The 22,752-nt window shown below is 43.4% G+C and overlaps 1 protein-coding gene and 1 long non-coding RNA gene across 4 annotated transcripts in view; one reads left to right on the top strand and one right to left on the bottom strand.

Annotated features, from left to right (window-relative positions):
• Window positions 1–1,028: 1,028 nt before the first annotated feature.
• LOC112621246 lies at window positions 1,029–2,519 on the bottom strand. The gene is made up of 2 exons (XR_003118691.1): window positions 2,122–2,519; window positions 1,029–1,325 (listed from the first exon to the last, which is right to left on the bottom strand). It is a non-coding gene; the product is annotated as an uncharacterized LOC112621246 (long non-coding RNA).
• An 872-nt stretch (window positions 2,520–3,391) lies between these two features.
• AUTS2 (AUTS2, activator of transcription and developmental regulator) overlaps window positions 3,392–22,752 on the top strand; it is a 1,213,344-nt gene continuing 1,193,983 nt past the window's right edge. Inside the window, exon 1 of one of the 3 annotated variants that reach the window (XM_025378773.1) lies at window positions 3,392–4,863. In XM_025378773.1, coding sequence (XP_025234558.1) covers window positions 4,555–4,863 — 309 coding nt within the window. In that variant the 5' untranslated portion in view covers window positions 3,392–4,554. The remainder of the gene's footprint in view (window positions 4,864–22,752) is intronic. The other 2 variants (XM_025378774.1, XM_025378772.1) reach the window with 2 other exon arrangements.

The raw sequence follows: 22,752 nt of genomic DNA, 5'->3' as shown, positions 1-22,752 counted from the left end.
TACTGCATGTGGAAGCAGATTGTTCATTCTTAGTGTGGTAGAATGTACTCTGTTGTATGACTATACCACCAATTATTTACCTATTTTACTGCTTATGACCATTTGGGTTATTTCCTATTTGGTGGTTATTTATGAATAGGGTTGCTCTGAGTGATTTAATAGTATTTTGGCACACATGTGACATTGGTATATTCCTAAGAGTGGAACTGCTGGGCCATAGGGTTTTCATATGTTTACCTTTAACAGATATTGATAAACAGTTTTCCAAAGTGGTTGTACTATATACGTAGCATTTGACTTCTTGAGGAATCATTCTAAGAAGGGCATTTCAGCATAACCATTAAGAGAACAGGTTTTGGAATCACTCAGATCAAATTGAGCTTATGACTAAGGAGTTGAGGCACCCTGGACAATATGCTTAACTTTTACAGTTTACTCAACTGTAAAACAGGAATAATAAAACCTTTCTCAAAATTTATGAGAATTAAATGAGATATTATTTTAATGCAGTTAGAACAGTACCTGAAACATAATAAATGCTTAGCTTATTATATGGCAGTTATTAATCATTAGCAATTAAAACACAGGCAAAATGGAGAATTACAAACAAATAGGGACAATATAATCCAAAAACAATTTTAATTGTATGATGGAAGAAACCTATGAAACTCTGACCCAAAAGGCATTGCTAATTCCAGGGAGGATTATACTTGGATCCTGAATATTATCCCAAAATGCGTTTGCAAATTACCCTCACCAGAGGCAAGGTTCTTGGATGCAGCGTATTACCATCCATTTTTTTTTTTCCAGTTATTACTCTTTAAAGACAGGACTGCCAAGGGCTACTCTAGAAAGTCACTAATATAATGCCTTTTATTATATTTCCCAATTTCACACCTTCCTCAACTCAATCCCCAAAGTTGTTGAAAGTGACTGTAATTGCATCATTAGTTCTTAGCTTTCCTGGAATCTTACCTACGACAACTTTCACATCCCCCAAAACTCTAAAAATGAGCCCAGATTTTTGCTTTAAATTGCAAAGAACTTGCTTTATTTTGTAGGATGAGCTTGATAACCTCAGCGTGGATTTCAGGAGCTGCCGGAAACAGCACTCTAGAAGTTAACACAGGTACACTCCGTACTGAGGCACTGTTTTAGCTAACTGCTCCAGGGACAGCAGGCTCAGTCCTCTTAGGTAAGTAATTTTGGAAGGTGGCACTGTGTTCCTAATAAATTGAATCAGATCCCGTAGGTTAGTCACTATTCTTAAGAAATAAAGCACGAAATCAACTTGAAGTCATCTGTTGAGAAGGCCATGGATAGACCTGAAAAGGAACATTTTGAACATTTAATTGAACCTCTTTGATTTACAGATGAAAAAACTAGTCATTTAAAAGTCTTGCCTAAGGTCAAATGGTTTGTTTCCTGGACTGGCATAAAGCTCATCTTAGTCACAGTCGGGTGGATGTTCCTTCCTGCTCCTGGCAACTTGCCCCTCACCGTCCCCCACAACCCCATCTTCCCATCAGATTTCATAAATTTCCAGACCTGGGATTCAGAAATGGGGAAGTTGAAGAAGTGTGACTTAAAAGAACGACAAACTATTAAATTGTTATTAGGAATTAATGACAATTGCCTGCTAGAACGTCAAGAAGCAGTATCTTTTCTGTTTTGTACATCGCTGTATTCCCAGCACCTACAACTGTGCCTGCTAAGCCTGGTAAGGCCTAATAATTGTTAAATGAAAAACAATCAATCACTCAATCATAGATATGTCAGATTGTGAGAGAAAACACGTCTTTACTGTTTTCTCTACCACCCTCCTTCCAGTTAATACTAATAAAATGTGCAGATTTGTATTCTAAAGAGGCGAAATCATATACATAGCACTGTAGCACGGTGCCTGGCCCATTGTGAGTAATTAATACATGTCAGTTTATTTTCCTTTTCTTCCTCCACAAGTATGGGCTACTAGGGAGGAAGGAGGGTTGGTGCCGTGGTGTTTATGTGCCTGGACAGAAAGTGAAGAGCATCCAAGAAGCTGCTGAGAGCGGGCTGTCGGTGTCTTTCTGATACGTATAGATCAATTCCAGTGCCCTGAAAAACGCACAGCTATTTTACCCAGAGAGGCTGGTCGTTTTTGTTGATCGATTCTCGGCTGCAGTCAGCTCTTTAATACAACTTTTTATAAGCATCAGCCACATTGCGGCGGGAGAAGCGACTATGGTGGAAAAAGCAGGGAAGCCCCCCCACCCCGCCCCACTCCCAAAAAGTAAAGGAAGCCCGCGGGGCAGGGACTGCGGTTTGCGGGTCTAACGGGTCCTTGAGCTGGGGCGGCGGTCCGGCCACTCCAGCCCCGCCCCTCGCCCGCAGCCGCCTCCGAGGTTCAAGTTCAGCCCCCGGCTGCTAGGCCTCGCGCTCCCGGATTCGAAGCCGCCTGTGCGTCCCAAGGTCCCCCGCTGGAAGACGAGGCGGGGATCCCAGCGGTCATTCGGGCGCGGGGTCACTCGGCCACGCACTGTGGTGCCACGTGGGGGAAAAGTTTCCAACTCTGCCAGTTGGTGTTCCCATTGCGCCCAGGCGGAGCAAAGGCCCGCGCTTTGGCACCCGCTCCCAGTTCTGTCTCCTCCAGTCGCGCCCCCTCCCAGGGACGCCCCCCTTGTGCCCCTTCTCTGAATTCCCTCCTCCCCTCGCAGCGCAGGTAGCCAAGGGAAAACACCCTTGGGGACTTGGGGGTTTCCCGAGAAGGCGGCCTCGGGCCGGCCAGGGGTAGGGGATCCGGGGACAAGTGTCCCGAGGAGGATGTGGGGAGCGCGCGCGCGAAGTGGCCTGGGAGCAGGGGCCCGCACGCGTCCCCGCTGCGACAGGCGGGATCCTCCGGCTGCTTCCACACCCTGGCGCGCCAACTCTGCCCGGCCGCGGCCGACCCCCACGCGGGCGGCCCCCTTCACGCCCCCGCCCCCGCCCCCGCCCCCGCCCCCGCCCCCCTCACGCCCCCGCCCCCCTCACGCCCCCGCCCCCGCCCCTCACGACTCCCCACCGCCCCCAGTGCGCAGGCCCGGCCGCCCCAGCGCGCATGCCCTGGGCTTGCGAGCGCGGCCAGCCCCCAGCCTTTTGCTTTCTACACACTCTACAACTGGGGAGGGGGCGGGGGAGGAGGGAGCCCAGCCGTCCACGTGATCCCGCCGGCCGGGGCCGCGGGGGCGGGAGCGCGCGCCGAGAGAGGCGCGGGGAGGGCGGGTGCGCGGGAGCGCGCTAGCGAGCGAAAGCACGAGCGAGCGGGCGGGCGCGGGGCTGGGCTGAGGCGGGCGGCGGCGGCGGCGGTGGGCCGGCCGCGGAGGGGGAGGAGCGGGAGCTGCGCGAGGCAGGCAGGCGGGCGGAGGATGGGGCAGTGCCCGGGCTCCCGCTGCAGCCGCCCGGGGACACGCCGTGCACCCTCCGGCTCGGGGCTTTCTCGGCGGCGGCGGCAGCGTTAGCGGCGGCGGCGAGAGCAGCGTTCCCGGCTGCGCTTCTCCCTCAGGCGGGGCGGCGAGAGAAGCGGCGGCGGCGGCGGCGGCACACCGGTGTCTCTACCGCTGGAGATTTCTTTCTGCTTTCCTCATCGACTGACTGACTCACCCCCTCCCTTTTTTGAGGAAGGGTGACCTCTTCTCTGGGACTGGAAAAAATATTTTTGTGAGGAGGGGGGCGGGTGGCAGCGACAGGGTTTGCTTCTTCTCTTCTTTCATCTCCCTCTCCTCCCCCCTCGAAGACCGAAAAGCAAACCCCACAACTGCTCCAGCAGCATCCTCCTTCCCTTCCTCCGCCTCCCTTCTCCTCCGCCGCTCGCAGTTTCGCCCTCTCCTCCTCTAATGATTGCATTATTATGCTCCCCTCTCTGGGGGGTCTCGCCCCTTTTGGGTCGCTCCGGAGCCCCGGCCTCCCCTGGCTGCATTTCTTAAAAATTAGGGAGACTGGGAGTGAGTTTTCTCCGAGGCGTGTGTGAGAGGCGGCGGGGGTGTTTTCCTGCGCGAGGGGCGGGTGAAGTTCATTGCCCCCACTTTTCCCGCGACCTTTTTCGGACCGGATTTTGGATCGGGTTGAGGGGGGCGCGGGCGTTTTCGGGGGGCGGGGGGCGCGGCGGAGAATGGCCGCGGGGAGGGCTCCCCGGAGCCTCCCAGTCTCTTGATCAAAGCATTCCGCTATTCTGATTTATTGCCTGCTTGGTGAGTTATTTTTTTTCCTCTAAAGGAGACCTGTGTGTTCAGCCATTACTTTGCTCGGCGCTGCTCCCAGGCATCTCCGACCCTCGGTGCTGTGGGGAGCCCCACACTTGGGCTCCTCGCCTCTCGCCCTCGCTCCCCGTCCCTCCTCCCCTCTCTCCGCCCCTTCCCCCTTTTCTTTCTCCTCTCTTTCTTCCCCTCTCTCCCTTCTTTCGGCCGCCGTCTCCCCCGCGCCCTCCTCGGGGCGGAGGGAAGCCGTGAAGGGGAGGGAGGGCTCGGTGTCAATTTTTTTTGTGTGGCCGCGGCCGTAGCCTGTGGCGGGCGAGCGGGGAGACCCCGGCGCAGCAGAGCCATGGATGGCCCGACGCGGGGCCATGGACTCCGCAAAAAGCGGCGGTCGCGGTCGCAGCGAGACCGGGAGAGGCGCTCCCGGGGCGGGCTGGGGGCCGGCGCGGCCGGCGGCGGCGGGGCTGGCCGGACCCGGGCGCTCTCACTCGCCTCGTCGTCGGGCTCCGACAAGGAAGACAATGGGAAGCCCCCGTCCTCCGCCCCGTCCCGGCCCAGACCCCCGCGGAGGAAGCGGAGAGAGTCCACCTCGGCCGAAGAGGACATCATTGATGGATTTGCCATGACCAGCTTTGTCACTTTTGAAGCGCTGGAGGTAAGGGGGACCCCCCTCCCCCCGGGTTCCCTTTATGCACGACCCCACTCGGCTGCGCCCGGCTCTCCTGCCTCCCCCGCCGCGCTCCGGGCTGTCTGTCTGTCTGTCTGTCTAGGCTGAGGTCTTATTGTTGGTGGGGGGAGCTGGGGGCGCGGGCAGACAGGCAGCAGGAGGGAGTCGCAAAGCCGTGCCTGGTCTCCTCGTTTCCTCGTTTTCTCGCTCGCCTTTCCCCTGCGCCCCCTCCCTGCACCCCCTCCAGAGCAGATGGGCAGAAAGAAAGGGGTTCAGGCATCACAACAATGCGCCCCCTCTCCACGGAGAGCTCTGCCCCCACTTCTTCCTCCTCTCCCTCCCCAATCATGGCTTCTTGGCTGGTGGAAGTCTCTTTGCTGGGTTTGGGGCGCCTGTGGACGGTTCTCTGTGTGCTTTCTACAGAGTCATATGTTCGTGTGTGTGTGTGTGTCTGTGTAGTGTATACCTTTCTCGGGTGTCCTCGGGACCGGAGACTGATGGGGTTTTGTGGTTTCTTTGCGCCTCCCCACATTACCCCCCATATTCTTTTTTTTTTTTTTGGTGAAGCTGGGGAAGGGGGCGTTTTCTCCTGGTTGGGAGAAAGGAGGGAGGAGGGGAGAGAAGAGGGAAGGGTGGAATAGCTCTCTGTATTCTGTTATGGGGCTCTGTTACAGAAAGGGTTAATTATATTATCTATACACATACATAGGCACATGTGTGTGTGTACATGAGCAATTTAGTTAAAGGACAGAAAAAGGTACACCAGGGAAGACTGGTGGGAGGAAAGAATAAAATCCTAGCTGCTGTCTGAAGGGCTTGTCACCAATTGTCCCTCTGCCTTTCCTTTTTTTGTGTTTTCTTTTTTTTTTCTCTCTCTAAGTGATTGGCTTTGTGTGTGTCTGTGTGTGTGTGTGTCTTTCTTTATTCCTTGGGCACCTGCAGCGTTGATTTCCAAATGCACATTTTCCTCCCGGCCAACTGGCTCCTAGTGTGGGGGAAAAGGGAGGGAGGGGGAGACTGTCCAGGGGTTAGGGGGAAACTATCTTTGCCTGGACCTATCTCCTTTGGTGTGGTATTCGTCATTGGCCTCTATAAATTTAACCGCCTTCTTTCCTCCCCCACCTCCCTGTCCCCACCCCCCACACACCATGCACACATACACACAGAAGGCTTTGAGATTCTGCAGAGTTGGTCCACCTTTCTTAAGCACAAAACCAAGATACGGTTTATAGTTGGCTTATAGTGTTTCATGCACCTGATGTGATGGTTTGAGGTTCCTGAAGGAAACTTTTCCCTTTCCTTTTTTTTTTTTTTTTGTTGTTGTTATTATGGTATTGTTTCAAATGCTCAGATGCGAGCTTTGTTAATGACAGCTTAAATCTCATATACAGTAACTGTACAGGTTTAGATTGCTGGTTCTGTTGATGTGTTTGGGTGTCAGGTTTAAATTTTGTTTTCAAAGGAAGGCTTCCTATCAGTGTTGTCCTTTTCTGTGTGAACTGCTTTTGGTTGGGCTGCTGGTGGTGATGGTGGTGGATGGTGGCCAGTGGTTGGGAGTAAGGGAGGTACTGGTGGTGGTGGTGGAGGTGGTGGTGATGGTGATGGTAATATTGGTGGTGGTCATAGATTTTGATGTCAGCGATTGAATCAGTTATTCTCTGGTTCTAGAATTGGTGCTTTATTGGCCAAAATTTTGAGTGTTGAGGTTCACCACTTATTAGAATAATTCCAACTGTGGCTTTAAGTTTGCCAAGGTGGGTGGTTACCGTACAGTGTGACCTCTTTCTGTCTCTCTCTCTTGCTTTAAAATAGGAGTTGAAATGGCAGCATGTTCCTAATAGAACATGCTGTTTGGAATTTGGTTCATCATTGCTGTCTGTGGTTGGTTTAGGAAAGTACTTGTAAGAGCTGTTACAAGTGGTTCTGCTTTCTGCATGGTTATCCTGGGCTGTGGTGTGGCCCCTCTCAGGAATCAGGAGGGGCCACTAGATTCCCACGAACATTTTTGGAGGACAAGTAGGGATATATGTGTGTGTATATATGTATATCACTTATGCAGTTCTTTTTGATGGTTTTATTTTTAACAAATAGGTGTTTGACTGGGCTTGTGATATATATCTATTTATTTGGCTTTGGCGAGAAAATGTGCTCATTTTAATTTATTTTGTGCTTAAAAACTTGTAATTTTAAAAGAAGACCAAGTTCAAAATGTACAGTTAATACCATTTCTTTCTTTGCTCTGATTATTTTTTTCTGCTACTTTTTTAGATTCAAAATCCAAGTTATTTTGGTTAGCTGAATACTATGCCACCTTCATATCTAAATATCATATGTATATCTATGTGTAGGTATAAAAGGTCTAACTTTTTAAAAAGTTTACTTAAAATTCTGTAGAAAAATTTAAACATACAGAAGTAGACAGAACACCCAACATCCAGGTTTGAGAACTACCAACTCATATCTCATCTTGTATTTTCTATGTTTCATCTGTTTTCTCTCCCACATATGATCTCATCCGTATTTCTCATATAGAAATACTTCTGTATGAATCCCTAAACCATAATGACTCCAAAAATCCTCAGATCCCACCAAAACCCCCACAGCAGTATTATCACACCTAAATAAATGTGTAACAGTTCACTAATATCAAATATCCTGTCAGTGTTTACATTTTAAGAGGCCCAAGTTTTTAGGGAAGCCATAAATACATTTGTCAGATTAAAAACACACAATGGGAAATAGAAATCATCATATATGTCTGGTTCTTTGGCAAAAGGTAGTTTCGTTGGCTGTGTGCTATCACATTGTGTCCATGCTGGATGGTCAGAACATATGTGTGTAGTGATTATTAAATTAAAACCTCTGGTGGTCCACTGTATTCAGTCTGGAAGATTTATTGAACTATCACCAAGAAATGTGAGGGCTTATTGGGAACAGGCAACTAAACTATGAGCTTGGACAAAAATGTGTGTTGCGGGAGTGTTTGTAAAAGTTAGTAATTATTATACTTGCTAAGAGTTATCCTAAATATGTGGTATGTTCTTGGGCCTTGTGTTTAGAAATGAAATCAGTTGTCACCACATGTCATTAAGGCTGCTGCTGGTATGATATTGTGAAAAGAAACCAGAAATATTGGCTTGTACAGCTAGGTTTATAGCTTGTGCCAGTTCAGAGCAATAACTGGCAAACAGTGGAGTAGCATACTTTGTGTGTTAATGGACACATTATTTGATTTTGTTCTGAGTAGCTGATTTTGGACTTCGCTTTTTAAAAAAGAGGCTTCTAACTCATTATGAAATGTGCTAATATAAATAGTTCCAGTTCAACTGATTTTACTGATACTGGAGTAAAAGTGATAACTTGCCTAATGAGAACCTGCATTTTTATCTTGATTATTTTTTGCTGTTGTTGGATTCTTTTTTTGAGATGTTGAAAGCTTTAGACGTAGTTTGACAAGTCTCACATTTTATAGGCGGTGAAACTGGCTGAGATAGTTTCATATTCACAGGACACTTGTCTTGAGTAATTGTGCCCTGAAGTTCAAGTGTATGATTATGAAGAGTCTCATGATAGAAGATAAGAGGGTAGGCGAGGAGGCTAAAGTTGAACGTGGTGTTCTTTTCATTATGCAGTTGAGAAGCAGAATTAACATTGGTATATAGTACATTGTTTGTTTGGATATTCTTTGAGTGACAGGATGAGAGCAAAAATCCCCAAATAAGATGTCTAGTTTTTTTAAAAAGTGGCTTTTAGCACACAAAGAATAAATGGGAGTGTTGGGGTCCTACTACCATCAGTGTGTCCTGATGTGTCAGATAGTGTTGGCTTTCTGCTATTTGGGTTTCTTTTCTGTGTTGTCGCTATTAGGAAGCCATGTGAGTACCATGGCTGAAAACTTGACTTTGCAAATTCATTATTTTTTCCCCTTATTCCTCTTTTGTGCACTGGGTTCTTAGAGCAGCCTCCTTTTTTACAGCTGACCAAGGGAAGCTAAGATGAAATTTGTGGAATTAGCAGAAAAGAGGCCAATTGGAGCTTTCTAGGCTTATGAAAGTAAAGGAAGACTCATTTCTAGTGGTTAGAGCATCAAACCAAGACTTTGATGCGGTCTTCACTTCCTGGCTCTGTTTCAGGGCTTACCCCACACATCAGTAGCATAAGCAGGCTGTACAGAATTTGATGTACTTATAACATGCTATGTTAATAGGCTCTAACAATTTATTATGGTCAGATCACTTTTATTTAGTTGTTTAAAAAACGACATTAGTTACGTGCCTTTTATCAGTCAGCAGATGTTTATGGAGTGCTTAATATGTGCAAGGCACTAAGAATATAGAGAACCCAAACATAAATGTAGCGTTTTGAAAAAGTATGTAGTTTAGTTGATAAATTAAAGCCAGCACCTGTGAAATAATTTTGAAACAGGCACTTGAATGCCTAATATCAACTAAGCACGATAGGCTTTTAGAGACAGGCTAGTGAGATAGGCTGAAGTGTTCAAGAAGGCTTCATGGGGTAGATGGGACCTAGAAGGGTGAAGTGATTTGCATATATGGGGAAGGAGTTGGGGCTAGGGAGAGCATTCTAAAGGAATAGTGAAGAGGGCACATGAACCAGATGCTATGTGGTTAGGACTCGGGGGCTAGGAAGGGCTGGTGGAAGTAAGTACAAAGGTAAGTAAAGAGTGCTTTTAGTGGGGCCGGAGACCTGTGGAGACCCACATTCCACTCTTGGCCTGCCTAACTAGTGTAGCCTTTGGAAGTTAACTTTCTAAAAGCATAATTTCCTTTATCTATTAGTGGAGAGATTTAAACTAGTTTAGAGCAAAGCTTCTCAAGCTGAAAGGGAACATAACTTTACAGGATGTTCATAAATTGTGTTCTAGACTGAAACAGAGTGATCTACCCTCAAATAGTTTTTGAAACTTGATGGGCTAGACAAAATTAAATGGATGCCTTGTTCTTTCAGAATTAAAAGTCTATTGTGTGAATGTGAATTTTGAATATCAGAGAAGGCACTGTGATGTGTCTAATTTCCTAAATCTATTTTGACCACAGAACACTTTTATTCTCTGCATTGTAATCTATAATCTAGTATGGGAAGTACTAGAAAGGATCCAAAAAAGTTCCTCCAGATCTTGGAATTTGGTGATATCTGAGTCTGGGGTGAGTGGGCTGATGGTAGACGACTTGGAAAACCAGGCACAGAAGCTTGTAGTCAGTGCGTGGGAGCTGCTTCTTAAGCAGGAGTGGCAAGGGGAGTGAAAGTGAGGAAGATGTAAACAGTGAGGGAGACTAGTCCATGTCTTTTCCTGCTCCCCTTTCCTGCCTGATATCTGCCTTTTTACTGATTGTCACCAACCCCAACAGGAGGTTCTCATTAATAGCTCTTTCAGTGTGATGATACTAGCCCAATTCTGATGCCACCAAGCTGCCCTTCAGCCAATGTTTTATCCTCTCTGTCCCTTCTAGTTTCATGTATTGCTGCTCTTTAGCAACCTGTAAAAAAAGTTGGATGAGAAAGGAGGTTGACATTGATGTTAAAACAAGGATTTCAAATTATCTGCCTTTGGCTTGCTGTATATGAAGTGGTAGTTCAAAAAAGGGTCAGAACCTCTCTTTTGCTATTACAGAGCCAGGAAAAGCTGTGGAACTGTGTTTCTGTTGCATTTTTCACTTTCTTTTTTTGGAAAATTTGGCCATGGGACTGTAAAGGAAATGGGTCAGTTCCAGCGTTTGACTTCTGAAAGTGTGCATAGCTTTAGGACCTGAGAAGTGATGAGAGAATTTGGAGGAAAGGAAGGGTATGAATAGTGTGTGTGGTTATGAATTCAAGTATTTTACTATACTTACCGAATTTCAGTATTTTACTCTATAAGGCAGACCATCACTTGAGGAGTATTTATGTGAGATGTGGTTGAAGGTTGTGAGATGATGGTTCCATGCAGCTTGTGTTAATTGTGGATATTAACTACTTGTGCCTTTTTTTGGAATTAGAATATAAATGAATCCGTGAATTTAAAAAATGAATTGTGAGGTTAGGAATTGAACCTTTGATCATCTCTGAGAGTAGTGTTCTGTAGTTCTCACTGTTGAAAAAGGGTTAAGAAAACAGAACAGTAAACATGATTCAAGGAGTGTTAAGGGTGATAAAGAGATTCTGAGACTCTTCTACACCACAATTCTATGTATTGTCAAAGATAAATGGTGACTATTTAGTTTGAAAGAATGTTAGGATTAGAAATAAGGTCCCCAGATGGACACAACAATAGTTGAGGCTAGCTATTAAGGAATAATTTAGGTCTTAAGAGTTATGAGATTTGGAAGCCTTTGGACAAGAAGGTCTGTGGCACTTTGTGTGTGTGTGTGTGTGTGTGTGTGTGTGTGTGTGTGTGTATGTGCCCACCTGTGTGCATGCGCAGGGTGAAGGATGGTGGGTTAGTGGCTTTACATTTTATTTTATTTTATTTTACCCCTATCCTATATAGTTGTCATAATATACTAAATGCAACCTAACTTTGTAAAAGTGCTTCATGCTGTTTTTTTTCTCCTCAAGAAGCAGCTTTTTTTTTTTTTTTTTTTTTTTTCAGAATTAGGATTAAACCCAATATGCTGCAGATGTAGGATAAAGAACCTAGTAATGGGATAGCAGCTGTTAATTTTAGAAAGTTTTGAAAAGATTCATGTAGATTTGAAAACTCAGATCACTGAAGTTAAGAAGAGCAATATGATAATGAATTTGGTAAAACTTGAGACAGGAGAGGATCAAAAATAATTAGTAAACTGGAGCAGAACTGTTTTCTCTTAGGTAATCAGAACCTGTTCCATTAATGTACACTTTTTTCCCCTCTGGAAGGTGGAGAGAATATCGAATTTAAGACTGGTGAGACCCTAAGTGTGACTTCTTTCTTCAAAATCTGAGCTATGTTCTCCTTCATTTCTTCTAACAAAATTCCAGAGTAATGATAGTTTCTATTATAGCTTTGTATCTGTTGGTATGCAATCAATACATATTGTGAGGTCACAAAGAATAGGCCCTTTTCATGCTGTTAGTATGAGGAGGGGAGGAGTGGATTTTCTAGAATTTGACTGCCCCTGTTTGTTTAGGAAGAGACTAGACAAGTATAGGCTTCTCTGTCTTAGTCCTGTTCAGGTCTCTGATTCCATCCATTGCAAGGGGCTCTGGACCCCAAAATCATATGAATTGGTGCCTTCTTTGAAGGTGTTTATTTCACATATTAGTGTATATGACTCTCCTAGGGTCCAGTTAGATTCCCCGCTCACCTGCTGCCTACTTCCCTCCTTTCCTTCTTTCATCTCTCCTTCCGATCCTTCTTTCCTCTCTCTCTTCCCTTACTGAGGTAGAGCTATCAAAATTATGAATGCTGTTAATAAAAGGGAGTGCATTTAGAACATTGTGTATGAAATGCGAAAATTGAAAAGTTTTAAAATTTCATTATTTGAACTGTGACAATTTGCTTGAGGAATTCTAATTTAGCTCTCTAAAGGTGAATTGCTTGCCACAGCTTTCTTGGCTGTTACAGCTCACTTTTCTAATTTCTCAGCTTATATCTGAATTCTAGTTAGTTTGCCAGAGCAAACTTTATAAATGATCAACTGCATACAAATATTTTAAAAATGACTTAACTGTCATTTTAACTTGCCACTATACCTCACGGTGCCATACCTCCTTGTTACCGCTGGAGTCCTGGAAAACCCATGTGCAGTAAAATGGAGTCACAAGAGAAAAGCCCACAATTTGTAAGTAATGGAAAATTGCCAATGCAAGTTGGGATTCATTTTCGGCAGAAAGTCTTTAAATTGAAAGTATTGTGTGGCTGCTATTAACTGAAGCACAGCTTGCAAATACAGATTGCAACTCTTGGTTATATGGGTGAAATCTGTTATTTTCTTTCTTTTTTTTATTTATTTATTTTTGAGACAGGGTCTTACTTTGGTTGCCCAGGCTGGAGTGCAGTGGTATAATCATGACTCACTGCAGCCCTGACCTTCCTGGGTTCAGGTGATCTTCCCACCTCAGCCTCCCAAATGCTGGGACTACAGGTACATGCCAGCATGCTCAGCTAATTATGTATTTTTTGTAGAAATGGAGTTTTGCCATGTTGCCCAGGCTGGTTTCAAACTCCTGGGCTCAAGCAATCCACCCTCCTCAGCCCCCCACACTGCTGGGATTACAGACGTGAGGCACTGTACCCAGCAAGCAATCTGATATTTTCAAACTGTGGCTAAGTTGTAAACCTGAGACTGAGTTTTAGTCATTGCCAGGGGCAAGTTGTGATGACACCTGAGGGATCTCATTTTCCTTGTTGTCCCCATACCTACCCTCCTCTGCACCACAAAACCTCATTTTAAGTTTTTGTAAAGTTTCTGATCGCAGTAATATTTTAGAACTTAAAAAGAGGAATTAAGAGATTACAGTCCCATATTGTAAGTATTTCTTGGTTGTTATATTGAAGTGGACTTCTTTTTCTTTTTTTTATTTCTTCTAGATCTCTTTGTTCAGTTATACTTGTTGGCTAAAGGTTGCTGGTTAAATGTTGTTTAGTGAAATGTTCTGTAGTTAAAATCTTCACAAAGAAAAAAAAGTAAGAATGAAGGTGTGGATAGCACAATAATTGAACGTTAGATTATTACTTGTTTTCTAGCCACATGATAGAAATTCCAGCGACTTCCAGACATTCTGTCTGTACACGTTCAGTTGGCAAAGAGAATGAAGGTCCTGGACTGTGTTTTTCTAAGAAATGATCTTATATAGTTGAAGTGAAATTATACTTTCACTGGAGCAAAAAGGGAAACAAGCATTTGATAAGTGTGTCATGCTGCATATTACGGTTTGCTCCCTCATTTGTTATGATTACTTGAAAATTACAGTTTTGAGATTAATATACAGAGCTAAATCTTTAGGAGGTATCCTAAAGTTAGGACCTACACTTTTTCAGAGCAGCCTTTTGATCCATTTTATTCCAGCCATTGGTAGTTGATGTGCTTTCTAAGCCATGTGGCATCAGAGGCACAGATGTTGTCTTTAGTGATGCAGTTCTACCTCTCATTTTGCAAATGAAAACACAGCCCACGGGGGTTAATTGACCTGTTCAAGATCACACTGGGAGTTAGAGGCTCTCACTGTTACCCTATGAATCTAGGAGACTACTTCTTGTAAGTTAGTACTGGGGAGTCCCAAGGATTGGGAAGCTTGGAAGGAGATTTTTTAAAAACATAATGTATAAATGTGGATGAGCACCCATGATTGTAAGCTTCCCATTTCAGCTAAGAAATGTTCTGATTTACACAATATCAAGAACCTTTAAAAAGCATTGTTCCCTCCCTGCACTCTCTTCCAGTATATCACCCTGAAATTAGTTGGCCTTTCTCTGTAGATACACTCATCGTTTTTAAACACTGCCCCCACCTCCCTTTTATAAGGATGTAAAATAAAAAAATAAATATTGGGGTGGTTTCTCATCACTGAATGTCCAGTGGAAAGATAAAATAATTATTTGGATGTAAGATGACCTTAATGTGGCCCATGTAAAATTTTAACAAAATTTCCTGTGTAAAATATTTTCCTTAGCCTAGCAATCAGTGGAAACTCAGAGCAACTTCATAACATTGGTAGCAGGATGTATGGAGTGAGTGAACTTTGGAGTATAGTGGAGTTGAGGCTCAACCAAAATTTTCTTCTGAAGAAATACTCAAAATATTAAATCCACATGACGTGTTGACTAAGGCATCTTGCCTGTTCATTGCTGAACCAGAACATTTATAACAACTGTTTGTCATGTGTATATATTCATAGCCATTCATATAATTAAAAGAAGTTTTCATGGGATTGTAATAACATATCAAGATGGATGTAATTAAAACAGAAGCAGATTGACACCCTGAATTAAATGCAAACCATAAACCAGGATACCTGAGCATTGTGCCTTACATATTTGCTGTAGGGGGCAGTGAGCCAAATATGCAAATAAAAAGACATTGATGAATTTCCCTGGGTGTGTATGTGGTAGCAGAGAACCCAACTATTTTATTAATCTTTTATCAAGCATTGTTTAGATTTGCAGCAGCCATGGAATGTATTAATTTGGCAGACCAAATAGCTTAGGACCAGAAAGTAGGAAATAATAAAGGGAAGATATGATTGATACGCTGTCCTATAAATAACACATGCGACTGACAAAGGGGCTGAGTAATCTTTAGATCTGTGCTTCATTTCATTAATGGAGTTGTTAAACCAGGATGTTTGAGTTGAACTTCAATCAGAGAGGCTCTGCCTCCCATTTAAAATGCAGGCCTATCTCTAGTTACTCTCTGGACTGATATGTTGACAAAATTGGTGTAAATCGAATTTTTGTAAATTGGAACAAATGCACCAGGGGAATCTTGCTGTGAAAAATATGAGTCCTTTTTATCAACTATAGTACTCCTCCTCTCTGCAGGGAGGCTGGGATTTTGGTGGAGTAAGTCTCTTTAGATGGGCATTGCTTCCTCTGAGACAGTTTTCTGCATATGTTCCCCGTGCTCTGTTCCCTGTGCTCCTGGAAGACAGTGACTGTGAGATTTGCATTTTCTCTTCAGGTTTTATACCTCACTTGGTTGGTGCTTCCAGGAATAATTGGTGGTGATTTGAATAAGCCCGCATCATTCAGATTTCAGAGCTTGGTTTTCAAGTGCTTGCTAAGGAGGGCTCCCGGCTATGAATATGGAGTATGATTTCCATATCTGCTCCATTGGGGAGTCCAGGCATGTCATAACCACTTCAGAGTCATGATTGTACCGAGACACCCTAGCTATAATTTTTCTATATGACAGTTCAGTTTTAAAATTGTAAAGATGCCAAAAGCAGGGCTGCATTGTTATTAGGGAAGTCAGTGACATCTGTTATATCTTGTTAACCAGGGGAGGAAAATGCTTTAATCAAAACATCTAATTATGCCCTATGAACTGATGAAATATCCTTTGCTAAATTTTTGGAATTGGCCTTAATGGAAGAAGCTGGCCTCTATTAGAACTGTGAAGTAAATTTACCATTTTTATTTGGAAAAATATTTATTCCTAACCATAGTGACATAAGGGTATTTTAATTGTGTCAGATTACTTTTATACTGTGTGTTGAAAATAGTTGTTTTTCAGAAGTTGTTGAAGCCAGCATCACGTTTCTGTTATTGTGCTCTCTGACTCCCTTAGCATATGAGGCCCCCAGAGGGAGTTTGTATTTCCAGATGTGAGCCTAGGAGGATATGTGGTGTCTTAGAGCCACCTGGGGAGGGAGCAAATGATAATTGCAGGTGAGATGCAGGGGGATAATTCAGCCTGTGTGCTGGGAGGTGCAATTTCACACCTGAATGTTGAGACCTGCTGTGTTAGACACTTGTGTTGTTTTAAAACGTTTTCTTAGTCTAATATAGAAATGGACCAGATTGTCCCAGGTCACCTTCAGTTGAAAGAATATAAATGTTTTTAAATATTGAAGTATAATGTGATTCCAGAAATGGTTCCTGTGTTTAAAAGTAGTTTTACATATATCTGAAAGCATTAAAAGCTGTTTAACTCAGCATATCTATACTGCCTCTACCTCTCTTGATCATTTTTTAAAAATTGTAAATTATTTCGGCAATGTGGCTTTCCACTTTGAATCATTCAAGCTTCAAACTATCCAGTAAAACCATCCTTTTATCTATATTTCAAACCTAGAATTAATTTTAACTATAGTTATTACTTGTTTCCAGAAGCACTGATGATGATGATGATAATAATATTAATGATAGTACATTACTGATAGTCTTAATGCTGGGATATGGATTATTTCTGAGAAATGAGTAGGTCTGAGAAATGCTTTACTTCTTAGCTTTGGGGGCATTTCATCTTTCTGACATGGTTTTCCCATGTATGGAGATCTTGGGACCCGCCTGAAGGAGTTTCTGAAGTGTTGACTGTGACACTATGGGCTTCATGTTTACTTTGGGATCTGGTGGGAAGTTCAAGTCCTATTATTTTTTCCTTGGTCTGTTTTATGCTTTGTGATAGCTCACTGTGTGTTTTTTGGGAGTTATGACTAGAGCCTTGGAAAAAAGAGAGCCAGAGTTTTCTCCCTATATTTTTATTTTAAAACTTTTTTTTTTCCTGAGACACGGTCTCATTCTGTTGCCCAGGGTGGAGTGCAGTGGCACAGTCATGGCTCACTGAAGCCTTGACCTCCTGGGCTGAAGTGACCTTCTCACCTCAGCCTCCTGAGTAGCTGGGACCACAGGCGCATCTCACCACGCCTTGCTAATTTATTATTTATAGAGACAGAGTCGCCCTGTGTTGCTTAGGCTGGCCTTGAACTCCTGGGCTTGAGCGATCCTCCCATCTTGGCCTCTCAAAGTGCTGGGATTATAGGCGTGAGCCACTGTGCCCAGCATTATATTTCTTATGTATTGTTATTCTCCCTATATTCTCTGCCTAAATGTAACCCCTGCACTCTTTTTATATATATCCTTCTGGGGATATTTGAGGCTTTCAGAATTGTTTCTTTCTTCACTCAATAATCTGTGCATAGTAGGTACTCAGTCATTGCTTATTTACAGTTGACAAAATTTCTATGAGAAGAAATTTTTGAAGAGGGAGCTGCTATTTACTATTTGCCTTGTGCCAGGCATTGTGCTAGCAATTTTGCATTCGTTATCCCATTGACGCACCCCATGAAGAAAAGAATAATATCTCTGTTTTATAGTTGAAGACACTAAAGCGCAGAGCCGTTAAATCAACTTGGGCAGGATCAGTATAAGAGAGGCAAGAAATGGAGCAGTTTTTGCCTGACTTGAAAGCTTGGGCTCCTTACCCCTTTACTCATTTTCATACAGATACATTTTGTGAAAGATTGCCACATGGTCTCTGGTAGACCACATTTGTTCATTGTTGTGCTGAAAATGTTACAAAGGATTTTCTAGGTATAATAATAGGATTTACAGGAGGGGAGAGTACTTATTGTCCAGGTCTTTATTTCTTTTGAAAAGTTAGAGCTTACAGTTAGGTTGCTGCCACTCATACAATATATCTGTAACATATTCCTTATTGTTTTTTCTCTGTCTGTGTCCCTTTCACTGTTTCTCCCTGTTATAAAATCTGACCTTTTCCTAGGTTATACTACTCAGGTAGATTTTAAACCATTGTCAAAGGCAAGGATTCAGGCTCATGATATTGAGGGTTATTGTATGTCAGTGTCTGTTCTAAACCCTTGCACTCATTTATCTCACTGAATTCTAAAAGTAGCTCTCTGGAACACAAATGTAAAATTGGAATAAGGACTGGCATGCCCTCACAGATTACTGTGCATATAAGCTTATATTCTGCTATAGATTCTGAAGTATTTTGTCTTGTCTGCTTTTAAACTATTCTGGGAAGCAGCTCTTCTCTTGGGAATCTATTTCACAATAAAAAAGACCTTGTTTTGAGGGCTAGGTGTGTGTTTTTTAAAAAAAATCTATTAGGAACTCTATTCTTTCTGGTAAAAGACCACACTAAATAGCTCTTTTTGCTTTTCTTGATATCTGTATCTTGAAGATACCAGGTGACAAATAGTCCATTGATATCCTCTGTCATTATTTCCTTTCATTATTCTAAGCAGATTTGCAAATTGTTCTCCCTCGTTTCCCATTCCATCCTGTTGAGGTTTGTTTATGCTACAAAGAGTATCCTAATGAATATGACTTGTTAGATTTGCTTCTTAAGGAAATCCCAACTGCATTTAGAGTACTGTACATTTTTGAGAAGCCCCCTCCTCATTTCCCCTGGGCTAAGTTGGGCCTCCACACAGGTCATCCTCTAGGACTTCAGGATTCAAAACTACTCCATTACCATTCATTTACAAGGAATGGGGGTTAGTACAAAGACACACACACAGAATACCCTCATTGGGCCTGAATTTTCTAAAAATTTCTAGATGAATATGAAGATCAGTCAAGTTACGTACTTCTGTCAAGAGTCGCTCTCTGTCTCTCTCTCTTTTTTTTTAAGAGATGGGATCTCACTCTGTTTCCCAGGCTGGAGTGCAGCAGTAATCATAGCTCACTGCATCCTGAAACTCCTGGCCTCAAGCGATCCTCCTGCTGCAGCCTTCTGAGGAGCTGGGCCTACGGGTGTGTGTCACCATGCCTGGCTAATTTTTAAATTTTTTTTTTTTTTTGCAGAGACAGGGTCTTGCTATGTTGCCCAGGTGTTCTCAAACTCCTGGGCTCAAGTGATCCTCCTGCCTCAGCCTCCCAGGTAGCTGGGACTGCAGGTGTGAACCATTACCCTGGCTAATTTTTTTTTGGAGGGGTAGAAATGGAGTCTTGCAATGTTGCCCAGGCTGGTCTAGAACTCCTGGTCTTAAGCGCTTCTCCTGCCTTCACCTCCCAAAATGCTGGGTGTGGGCCACTGTATCCATCTGAGTATCCCTTTGAAGAGATGTGGCAATTTCTTCTTGGAATCACCATGCTCTGAGATACACAGTCTTGCCTTTCTCTCTCCAACTACCTCAATAAGCACAATTGCCCCTTTGTATGTCCAGAATGGAAATACCATACTAGAATTCTGTTTTACAGATTATAATTGTTGGGGAGACCCAAGTCAAAACATGTTCTTTGAAATTTAAATATAACTGTAAAAGGAACCACAGAGTCCAGGGCTTTAAAGTTGATCTTTTATACTTTAATTTTATGTATTTGTAAAATACGAGTTCTATATTGACTCTAGGGCCTGCTCAGATTGTAAACTCTTAGTAACTGTGTCTTTTTAACTATTCCCTGTGTCCTTCCTTGCCCCTCTGGTGGTCTTTAATACCCCTGTTGTGATATTTTTGATTAAAGAAACATAGTATGAAGATGGGCTGTCAGGGATGGATGTCAGTTTCACTTCAGGGTAGTGGGTGCCACCTATTTTCTGTTTTCAGGTGAACATTACTTTAGCATTATTTTTTTTGAGACAGAGTCTTGCTCTGTTGCCCAGGCTGGAGTGCAGTGGTCTGATCTCAGCCTACTGCAACCTCTGAGTCCTGGGTTTAAGTGATTCTCCTGCCTCAGCCTCCTGAGCAGCTGGGATTACAGGTGCCCACCACCATGCCCCGCTAATTTTTGTATTTTTAGTAGAGATGGGGTTTCTTCGTGTTGGCCAGGTTGGTCTCGAACTCCTGACCTCAAATGATCTACCTGCCTCAGCCTCCCAAAGTGCTGGGATTATAGGTGTGAGCCACTGCACCCGGCCTATTTTAGCATTCTTGTTGTAGATTTCTACATCTGCTGCCCATATTTCAGCTGTACTCTTATTTTGTTTAGTATGATATACCTGGGATTAGGGACAGACAAATATGTATGCGCAACCTCATTTGGAAATTACATTGTTGAAATACAGCCCATATGGCCATTGTAAAATGGTTAGTACTGCATATAATTGCCTTTCCAATGATGTGCTTTGTCATTACTTCCATCTTCCAAGAAGCACTCCTGTAGCATGCTGACAGAAATAGCGTCATTAGAAAACATATGGACATGTAAAGGCATTAAATCATCTTTAGTTTAAGGATTAGATTACAGTGTTAGAGGATGGGTCACCAGGCTTTCAATCGATGACTCTTGCTTAGTTCAGCACTGCTAGACTGGATGATAGAGATTTGCCAAAGTCCAATTTACTTGTCTGCTAAGTGTATTTCATATCTTCCCTGCAATTGTGAGAACGTCCTTTAGCTGTGTATAAGTCTCTATATCATAGTATTGCAGCCAGTTGGCTTCTCAGGAATGTTTTTTTCAACCATTCATGTCCTGTGCAGAATTCCTTTCTAGGATGCTCCCTCAACCTCTGTTTTTTTGAATGTGAGCCCAAAGCAGGCTAAGCCAGGATTTATTTTATTTGGGGGTCATTTAGATATAAAAAGAGACTAGGTGGTGGAGTCAAGAAAGTACCAGGTGGCTGCCGTGTTGCCCAAATATTTCCTCCCTTGTATAGCATCTATCTCCACATGGGTCTCAAGTCCACCTCCCTTCTTCCTTTCCCCTCTTAGAAGCAATGGGATTGTTGCAGCCTAGAGGCTCAGTGGTAGATCCCAGAGGCCAAGGGACCATGTGATAGAGTATGGAAAGAGACCACCCCTTGAATCCTGCCCTTTGTAGTTGGATGTTTTTTTTCCCCCACAACTAGATAGGTTTACTATCTGGCTGTACATATTCTAGGGATGCAACAGCTGTGGGACATGGTATGATTTGAATTTTCAGGGTCCTTTTTGTAGTTGCCAGTGAATAGTAAGTGAAATTGCAGAATGGAACATCATTCATCAAATTTAATATGTCTTCTGTGGAGTTTAGCAGAAATAATGTGGATTTGGGGACTTTCAGAGTGATAAGGGACTTTGGAGATCCTCATGGGCAGTGGTTTTGAGTATCCCAGGGTACGCTGAGTCATTTGAGGGGAGATCCTGACTTTATTAAACCAGAACTCCAACTTTACCTGTCTTACATATTTATATTGATGTATTAGGGTAACATTCTCTTTGGGAAGAAAAAGGTGTCTGGATTTGCTTATTCTTTCTTTCAAAAAAAATTTATTGACAGCTTCTATGTGCTAGGCAGGCACTATTCTAGGCACAGGAAGTACCATAGTAAATAAGAAAAAATAGATATCTATTCTAATGGAGTTTATATTCTAGCAAAGGATGGGGGGACATACTGTAAAAAAATAAATATATAATATGTTGGGAGGTGACAGGGGATTTTATAAAGCAGGGTAAAGCAAGAGTGAGAACTTAGCACAGCAGGTCCTCAAATAACATCAGTTCTTTTCATTACAATGTTGATGAGAAAAAAAATTGATTCCTGGCCAGGGCAACTGTGTGGAGTTTGCACCATCTCCCCGTGTATGGTCAAATTGCTTTCATTATGCATCGTATCACGTATTTAACTGAGGACTCACTTGTATGTGTATGCCTCCGTGATGTTTTATCCAGGGTGGGTTAGATAAGGCTTCTCTAAGGAGGTGATATTTGAGCAGAAACTTGAAGGAAGCGAGGGAGCAAGAAATACAGATACCCCGGAGAAGAGCTTTCAAGGACAGGGGAGAACAAGTGTAAAGGCTTTGAGGAAGAAGGAGTGGCATGGCATGTGAGCAACATAGGAGATGTTGGTGACTGGAATGAAGCCATTGAGGAGGGTACAGAGAGTGGGGAGGGGCCTGTGGTCACTTTAACTGAGTGACTCCAGAAGCTTAGAAACAGCAGGAAGCAACTGTCCAAAGCCCTCATTCCCCAACTGAAAGTGTTTTTGAATTTCCCCAAGGTCACCCAGCTGATGTTTAAACAAGAGCACATCTGGAGCTCACATTATATTCTTTTATGGTAGCTTCTCATTGTACCTTGTGCCGCCACTCCAGGTCTTAGGAGACATGGGGCATCTTTTTGGAGACAAGATTTGTGTCTCCTTTCCTGTTAGTGGGTGTGGCTCCTCCAAGAGATGTGCTTCAAGAGTGTACAGAATTCCAGTGCCCAGTCATCACAAATTGGGAAACGGCTTTGCCAGTGCCAGAATTACCACCATTTGGGTGATTATTTTAACCACAATGGCTCATGTTTATCACAGGCTTACTGCTTGTGATATTTGTTGTACCCAGAGCTTTACGTGTATTAACACGTCTAACCCTCACAACATCTCTGTATAGTAGGTCACGTTATCGTTATTTTAGAGATGAGGAAACTGAGGTGCAGAGAAGTTAAGTAATTTCTGTATGGTCATGTAGATAGAAAGTTGTGGAGTCAGGATTTGAATTTAGACCATTTGCATTCAGGGCCTGCATTGAGCCTCTGACACAGAGGGGGTTGAGCTTGTCTCTAGAGAAACTAATTGGAATACGC

The sequence above is a fragment of the Theropithecus gelada genome, chromosome 3, assembly GCF_003255815.1.
Source record: "Theropithecus gelada isolate Dixy chromosome 3, Tgel_1.0, whole genome shotgun sequence".
Lineage (NCBI taxonomy): Eukaryota > Metazoa > Chordata > Mammalia > Primates > Cercopithecidae > Theropithecus > Theropithecus gelada.
The sequence above is the reverse complement of the archived record's forward strand: the minus strand, read 5'-3'. Positions and strand labels throughout refer to the sequence as shown.